The 8,336-nt window shown below is 34.5% G+C and overlaps 1 protein-coding gene across 1 annotated transcript; it reads right to left on the reverse strand.

The window, feature by feature from the left end:
• Positions 1–825: 825 nt before the first annotated feature.
• LOC127792828 (mitogen-activated protein kinase homolog NTF6-like) lies at positions 826–6,962 on the reverse strand. The gene is made up of 6 exons (XM_052323440.1): positions 6,488–6,962; positions 5,281–5,410; positions 4,859–4,996; positions 2,003–2,335; positions 1,626–1,809; positions 826–1,545 (listed from the first exon to the last, which is right to left on the reverse strand). Exons 1-6 carry the CDS (start codon positions 6,652–6,654, stop codon positions 1,373–1,375), a joined length of 1,125 nt encoding a protein of 374 aa, XP_052179400.1. The 5' UTR covers positions 6,655–6,962; the 3' UTR covers positions 826–1,372.
• Between the last annotated feature and the right edge of the window lie 1,374 nt (positions 6,963–8,336).

Genomic DNA, 8,336 nt, shown 5'->3' on the forward strand with positions numbered 1-8,336 from the left:
GCCTGTGTACTTTAAATAAAAATAATAAATAAAGAAGGAAACTAGGGTTTAGGCCGGTATGCGGATAATCGGTTGGAAATAACAATTTTATATCTGTATGACTTTTTATATTTAGGGCAAATTATAAATATTATTTACAAGTTTTAACGAAATTGCAGAAGATATTTTTAATATTTTTAGAACAACAAAAATTATTCCTTGATAGTTTTACGTTAAATTATATTGCAAAATTGACAAATTTCTCTTTATATTTTGAAAAGGAAAAAAGAATTTTTTGATACTTTTACATTCGTCATGTGCTAATGTAAAAAATAAATAAAATAATATTATGTATTCAAATTTAAAGTTTAGTGTCTAAATTAATGTTACTGTTTACAAGTTATGAACATGTCTATAATTATATTTATTTATTTATATATGTAGTTATAACACAACGCTTAGCTTGAAAATGTCCCTAGCTAAGACATTTTTCCTTGGCTCCTTGCAATACAAAGGAAGCCTGACAAAACGGCAGGCTGAGTGACATACTATTTTTTTAACAAATAATTTGAATTCAATGTTATTATTATTAGGGTAGAAAGCTCTTCATAATGATAATGATGTTTCGAATTTGGCAGTTTCCACTACCAGTTGCGGGAGGCCATGCTTAAAGATTTAATGAGATAATGTGGTCATCCATTTATCCTTCTTTTTTAGATCAATGAATTTAGTTGGGAAAATAATATAATAAAATTTTCAAAGATTTGAAGAATCATTATCGCCTGAAAACAAAATTCATTCAAAAAATATAAATAAATACTATAAAAGTTCATACAAAATCAAATATCCCAGGAACGCATATTTGATGTAAAGAGTTAATTGAGGAAACAGCATTCAGCAACATGCAAGAGCGTCTCTACTTTTGCCACATTTTAGTTTCTACTTATACGCATTGATAAAAAAAACAATTTGGAATATACAATACAAAATAAAAAACTAAGGCCAGCATATGACCTAGTCATATAATTGCTTTATGGGGAATGATTCTCAAGGAATGAATCTCACAACTCCCCATACCAAACAAACAGCAATCGTCCCTCCAACCAGTCAATTTATTGGAGAGAAATACTTCTTCCTCTTAACCATTCTACTTGTACAAAAACTCAAATCAGATATTACATATACACCCATCTTTTCCAAACCAAAATCAAACACTCAAGACGTTTATGAACTAACCAACAGAACTTGCATCTCATCTGGGTTGAAGTTAAGGGGCTCCCTCCATATGAGCTCCCTTATTTTCTCTTAAAGAGGATTGTTCGATATAGAAGGCAAAAAGGGACGGGCAAGTTGGTTCCTCATTGATCTCACAGAGAGTTGGTAAGGCTGGTGTCTATTCCATCTGGTCTGGGTTGAAGTTAAGGGATTCCCTCCATATGAGCTCTTTGATTTCCTCTTCACTCAAAGAGGATTGTTCGAAATCAAAGATGAAAGGGGATGGGCAAGTTGGTTCCTCGTTGATCTCATGGAGACTTGACAAAAATGGATGACAGAGCGCTTCCTCAACTTTGTATTTATCAAGTGACATTTTGTCAGCAAAAGGAAATAGGCTGATCAAGGAAGCATAGAAAGTACATGAAACTTACCAGTTATGCGTTTTGATGGATCAAAAACTAGCATCTTTTCTGCAAGATCAAGGGCCACCGGGGACACATCTGGGAACTTCTTTGAGAAAGGTTGTTTTGGGAAACGAGGTAGTTGATTGACATACTTCCTCGCGTTCTCACTCCTTAGGAATCCAAGGTCTGAATCTTCTGGAGAACCTAACAACTATTTGAAAGACAAGAATGAGATGTTCTAATCAACCACAATTTAGGTCTTTTTGTCTAAATAGTAAACCCATAGTGTATAAGCAATTTGCAATTATGTTCCTTCTACAATGATTATAATTGTAAAAGATACCATGAAGTTACACCATTTTGTCATGCCAAATCCATAGAAAGAGAAGGAGAATAAAAGATACCTCCACTATAAGAACCAATTGCTGAACATAGTCTTTACCAGGAAACAGTGGTTCCCTTTTAAGAATTTCCATTAAAATGCAACCAACTGACCAAATATCAATGGCTGTTGTGTATTCAGAGCAGTTGAGCAACAATTCAGGGGCCCTATACCAGCGGGTTACAACATACTCTGTCATGAAATCTGTCTCTGAGGTAGTTCTAGCAAGCCCAAAATCACAGATTTTCAGGTCGCAATTTGCATTGAGAAGCAAGTTGCTTGGTTTCAAATCTCGGTGCAAAACATTTGCAGAATGTATGTATTTCAGCCCCCGTAATAACTGATAAAGGAAGTACTGCCAAATCAAAAAAGAAAAAAGGAGAAAAACGGTTCATGCTATCAGCACAGGTCAAATATAAATTTATGAAACAACTTCAAGACCTTATAAGCAATTGAGCATTAATCAAAACTACAATAATGATGCATATTTCTTGTTTAAAAACAAATTACTGCTCTATATGCAGAATGCGCATACAATGTTTTTTCGGAAGTACCTATAGCTTGTTACATTTATTTGATAGAACATTCACCGGAAACAGTATGGTAACTAGTGGCTGAGGCTGCTCCCACCATGAAGTGGAACTTTCTGTGTCCTCTGGAACATGTCCAGGCAAAAGCTGTTTGTTCATACCTAGAATTGTTCTTGGAACTTCACTTGCAACACTTGGTCTTGTCTAAAAGGAGAGGCAATATCTCTTTATATGCCATTGCAGTTGTCCATAAGAGAAAAAGCATTACTTTTTTCTTTCCAAATTTTTATAATGTGTCTGACAGGGAGGGCAAGGCACACTTGCTCCTCCATTTTTAAGATTTTTGTGTTTTTCCTTTTCTTTTGGATTAGAAGCACATATTCATACTGTAAACCATAAGTTGGTTCAGGGTACATGATTTTACATCAAGTACATGTGTCTGAGGTCTGTTAAGCCAACCCGTATAAGTTGTACCTTAAGGAATCCAAATTCCTGTTTGATGATTGACAATATCTGTGAGGCCTAAACACATGTTTTCAAAATTCAAAAGTATGCCTTAGAAGAAATCCTAGACCCACCAGTCAAGCACAACAGTCCATTGTCAGCGTGATGGTTCAGATGATTTACACATTGTTTCCTAGGTCAACCTAACAATCATTTGTTCAACAGAACAATTGATCTATTTTGATCACTAGTTTCAACAGTCTATCAATTATGTTTTCTGTCTTCACCAGTCAACTGTTCTTGCACAACCGATGTTCCAAGGAAACCTCACAAGTAGACATGCTACAGTACTGTCCATTGAACAATTTTGAGGCAAATTGGTTACCAGAATAGACGGCCCAACTCGCAATTGATTGTCCAATGTCACAATTGACCTTCCAGGAAAGGTTACGCTCACATTTCAGCTAAGGCCTTTACAGTTAATGTAAGAGTTGAGTGTTAAAGTGTCAGTCGATCTCTTACGGATTCCATCTAAGGGTTGCACAATCGACTGTCAATGAATTGTTAGGCTCAAACAGCTAATTCTTAGGAGACGAGCCAAAGAAGTTGTTGGACTATAAATAAGCCCTCATAAAGAACAAAGGCAAGCTAATGGTCTAGTGCAATAAAATCAAACTCTCTCAAAAAGAAAAGATAAGTCTCACCAACTAAGGATGAAGAAGAAGCCTCCGCAAAGTTGAAGATTCAATTCATTACAAAGGGAGAAGCTCTTGTCATTTCAAAAGGACTGTGAAGTACATTACAAAAGGGAGAAGCTTTTGTATCCTATTGGTCCAAGTGTGGAGAAAAGTTGTATAAGCACTATAAATTTGTATTGTTGGTAGAAGGCAAATGGGAGCTTGCCATGATGGTGAGGTGCTGCTGGGTTAAATGTACAAGTTTCTAAGGTGAACTTGGATAGAAAAACCTTGATGGGTTTTTAATGAAACACAAGGTTCGGTTGGACCTTGCGGAAGTGGATATAGGTGTGTGTGGCATTGGACTACTATAAATCTTGATGTGTTCTTACATTTGGTATACCATTTACACACAGCGAATTAAAAATTTAAAAGAAGTTGAAATTGAGAAAAAAAATTATTATTAAATTCACACCCCGTACCCCCCCGAGTAAAACACCACAAACTTAGAACCAGTAAGGTCACGACAGCATATACAAAATCTTAAGTTGTTAAACAACAAGAGATGCTCTTGAAGCATGTAGGAATACCTGAACAGTTGAACCACCCCAAACTAAAACATTACAACTATAATATGGAGAATATCATTTTCTATAGAAAGAAAACTACAGTGACCAAATAGTGCAAACTAGCCAATATTCAAGTCAACTAAAACAAAAATCTCCATGGATCAATGGGGAGTTCTAATAAGCAAGATTCAAAAGAAAGTTCATACAGAAAAGCGAAGAGAACTTGGTACATGATAAATACTTAAAATATTCAAATAAATGAAACAGAAACACCTAGATGCATAAATCTTATGAGATGGAAAAAATGTGCTTGACAGTTATAGGAGAAACCTAACTAATGTTGCATGATAAATCTCCTGACATGCATACTTCAAATCCAGGTCATTTTTTCTAAATGGACTTGCACTTGAATTAAGTTACAACCCATTAGTTACCAGAGCAAGCCAGTGGAAGAATAAGTCCACAGATACAGAGCAAAATATGAACGGGAAACTTCATCTCATACTGTTTGGACAGATAGTGAATGTTGATATGTATAATCTAATTATATGTGATCCATTGCATAATTGCATATGATACACTCCATAGAGTTAAAGGCATAGTTCAAAATCCAGGCTATGTGTTTGCAAAGGTCAATTGTATAGATTAATCAATCCACCTGACAATGATCATCTGTAAGTGCTTGAGAAGAGCGGATAATCTGATGAAGATCTGTATCCATAAGTTCATATGCAATATAAACATCATTAAAATTTTCCTTCTCTGGTGGTCGTATGATATCCTTAATTTTAATGATCTGCATAATAGCAATAAATTAATTCATATCAAACACAATGAAGGGCAAAATCATCAGAAAAAGAATGGTCAGTTATATATCATCCATATTCTCCTGCAAATTTTGAATACTTATCAAAGACCCACAGAACTCACTTATGAATTATGTGTTCATAATTGACCAAGTATTTAAAATAGAAAATAAGCATAAACTTCACATGAAATCCCACAATTAGCAATTGCGTGACTTGCAGAGGAATTGCAGAAGATATGTGAAACAGTATATTGATTTCAGATTAGAAATACATTCTCATGATCCATGTGGCAAAGGAGTTTGATTTCACGTAGGGTCCTTTTAGCATCAATCCTGTTGTCAAATGCATTCCCAATTTTCTTGATTGCAACTTCTTCCTTTGTCTCAATATTTGTAGCACAGCTGTAAGAAAGAAGCAAAAACAACCAACACCAATTATTAAGCAGAACCCACAGAGAGAGAGAGAGAGAGCTCTGAAGTATTTCATAGGAACAGATACAGATAAGCATAAACAATAACTTGAAATATTCCATCACCATGAACTCTCTAGTCAGTAGTAATAAAACTGACCCATCAATTGATCAATGGGTCAAACAAAATCACTGTATTGCTCAAGGAAGTGTAATTTTTATTTTCTTTACTACATTGTATAGAGTAAACCACAACAAGATACATCACATATAACCTCAATATGATTTAAATTCAGTACAAGACAAAAGGATTTGCCTTTTAAATGCTCATTAATGTAAGTGGGAGATACTTTCCATCAAAATATTTTTTAAAATGACATCTTTAGCTACAAAATACAAATGTTCCCCCCCCCCCCCCTCTTTGCTTTTATTTTTCCCCTTCATTCTTCCTCATTAAACATGGAAGGCAAACACTTCCTCCGGCCCCTTTCTGCTACTCCATACTACCTTTTCTGACCCCACCCTTGTCACAAGTTAGAAACTGAGATTTGAAGTGGAGACAGCAAGGACTAATTAATCAAGCTCGTGTCGATTTTGCAGAAAATAGGGAAGGAGAAGTGATTTAAGCCTACACATTCTATATTCTCGCGCTCGTGGGAACTCAAATAAATGGAAAATGCAAAAAGCTCCAACCCTCAAAATACAAACTGAACTTCAGAAGCAACGAAATGACAAATCATGTTGAGTCTGATTTCCGATAAAAATCAGAAAACAAGAAAGAAAGCAGGACTTTAACTATCACGGATTCCGCCTTTTGTTTCCTAATATAACCACACAACGATAACAGACCTGCTCTTCGCAATATTTCTTCTTTTTTCTCCGTAATCACTCTCCTCCTCCAAATTGACAGCAATTCCAGTCAATAAATAAACAGGATCGCATACAAAAGCAGATATCCGATTCCCACGCTAAAATACCAAAATTCAATCAATTCAATTTTTCCCTTTTCGATTTAGTAGAGAAACTAAGAGGGCAATAACAATAATAAGTTTAGAGCGAGGAGAAGTACCAGACGATGCCGTAAGCGCCACGGCCGACGGGCTGAATGGGAGGAGCGTACTTATGGAAGACCTCGAAGAGGTTGCCGAGCACGTTGTACTGAACGTACCTTCCACCGTGAGTCGGAACGCCGCTTTTTACTTGTACCGCTGCGGCGGCGGAGGAATCATTCTCCATTCTTGGCTTTTTGCTGCTTCTTTTGCCGGGATATTCGAAGGATTCCGGTGAAAGCGAAGTTGAATTTTGGTTTGGAATCGCAGAGAGGGGTCTTTTTAGATCTGATTTAAGGATGGAAAGAGAGAGAGCTCAGAGAAGGAAAGTGGCCGAAAGGCTTTGAGTGGAGGGACAGTGCCAAGGGGGCGTCGTCGTCGTCGTCGTCTTTTGCGGGTCTTCAACTTTGAAATTTGAATTTCGTGTCCAAATCAAAACTTGAGGGGTTTGAATGGATTGGAATGGAATGGGTGGAGTTAGACCTTTCTCGGACCCTCCAATCTACTGAGTGATGTGTTCTTTAACACCCGGCCCGGGGAGCCTCGACCCTTTTGGCTAGAGGTGTGAAAGTAAAGACCAAACGAGTCAAATTAAATTCTCGAGTGGTCTGATTGGGTTTTGAATTTTAATAAATTATTAAATTAGTTATTTTCACTTAAAATTCAATTAAAACTATTTCTTATAATTTAATTTTTTTATTTAGTCATAGAACTATTAATTTAATTGATTGTCAGGAAAGTAATAAATTCAAAATTTTTAATTTAATGATTTGGAGTAAAGTTTTGAAACAGTGAAAATACTATTAATTTTTTATCCTACTCTCAACAAATCAGTAAATTTACTGAGTTAATTTAATTAATAATTCTCAAATTTTTAAGTTGTTTTATTTTGAAACTAAAAATAAAAACTGTCATTATTAGTACGTAGAATTTTTTTTATTAGTTGAAATTGTCCAAATTATTAAATTATAATTTGAATAATTTTAAACATATAATAATTTAATTAAGATTTTAAAAATAGACAAACTGATAATAGGGATATAATTTGAAAATATATATTTCAAATCTTCAAAACCTACCATTGTACCCTACTTTGGTGAAAAGGGCTAAAATTACCCTTAATTTTTATAAATAACAAATTGATGCATAGGAATTTTATAAACTCCACTTATGCTTCCACACATTATCGTGTCAATACACATTAGTTACTTCATTTTTATTGTAATGTCATTCATGTTAAAAATAATTTAAAATTTAGAGTTAAACCCATTTTTTTTCATTTAAAGGTAAAAGCTGTCAAAAAATTTAATAGTACCGTCGGCTACACATCTTACCCTTTCCTTGCACCTCACATTTATTATATAATATTGTAAAAAGGATTTAGTCAATTTATCTAATAATTACAATAATTTTTTTAGCTTCTAAATATATATATTAAATTCACGTATGATATAAAATATTGATATCAATAAAGAAGAAGAATACCTCTCAACTCTATAACAGCAATGAAAATCTCGATTGCAATGGCAAGTACAAATGTACTGCACCAGACCAGATCTTCTTCTTCTTCTTCTCCGCTATTATGTCTTAACCTTTTCTTGATGAAAAGAAAATGGTGTAATAGATTAATTAAAGAGAAAAGGGAACCTAGCCATATATATATATATATATATAACTAATAGGGTTTTACCCATCACAAAACTCTATTAGACCTACACTTATTCCACAAATCATATATATGCAAATAGGCTTAAGTCCATTAAGGTGCACCATGCTCAATATCCAACTATGATCACATATAATTTATTTGGGCCTTCAGGCATTGTTAAGCTATAACCCAACTGGTTTTTTTTTAAAAAACAAGATCTA

The sequence above is a fragment of the Diospyros lotus genome, chromosome 1, assembly GCF_014633365.1.
Source record: "Diospyros lotus cultivar Yz01 chromosome 1, ASM1463336v1, whole genome shotgun sequence".
Taxonomy (NCBI): domain Eukaryota; kingdom Viridiplantae; phylum Streptophyta; class Magnoliopsida; order Ericales; family Ebenaceae; genus Diospyros; species Diospyros lotus.

What these genes read in the sequence shown, in the direction of transcription:
- LOC127792828 (XM_052323440.1), bottom strand. Translation starts at nt 6,654, where the DNA reads ATGGAGAATGATTCCTCCGCCGCCGCAGCGGTACAAGTAAAAAGCGGC. An exon ending in GCCACATGGATCATGAGAAT is followed by an intron (nt 4,997 to 5,280) that starts GTATTTCTAATC and finishes GCTATTATGCAG; the next exon opens with ATCATTAAAATTAAGGATAT. An exon ending in TCCATCAAAACGCATAACTG is followed by an intron (nt 1,546 to 1,625) that starts GTAAGTTTCATG and finishes ATAAATACAAAG; the next exon opens with TTGAGGAAGCGCTCTGTCAT.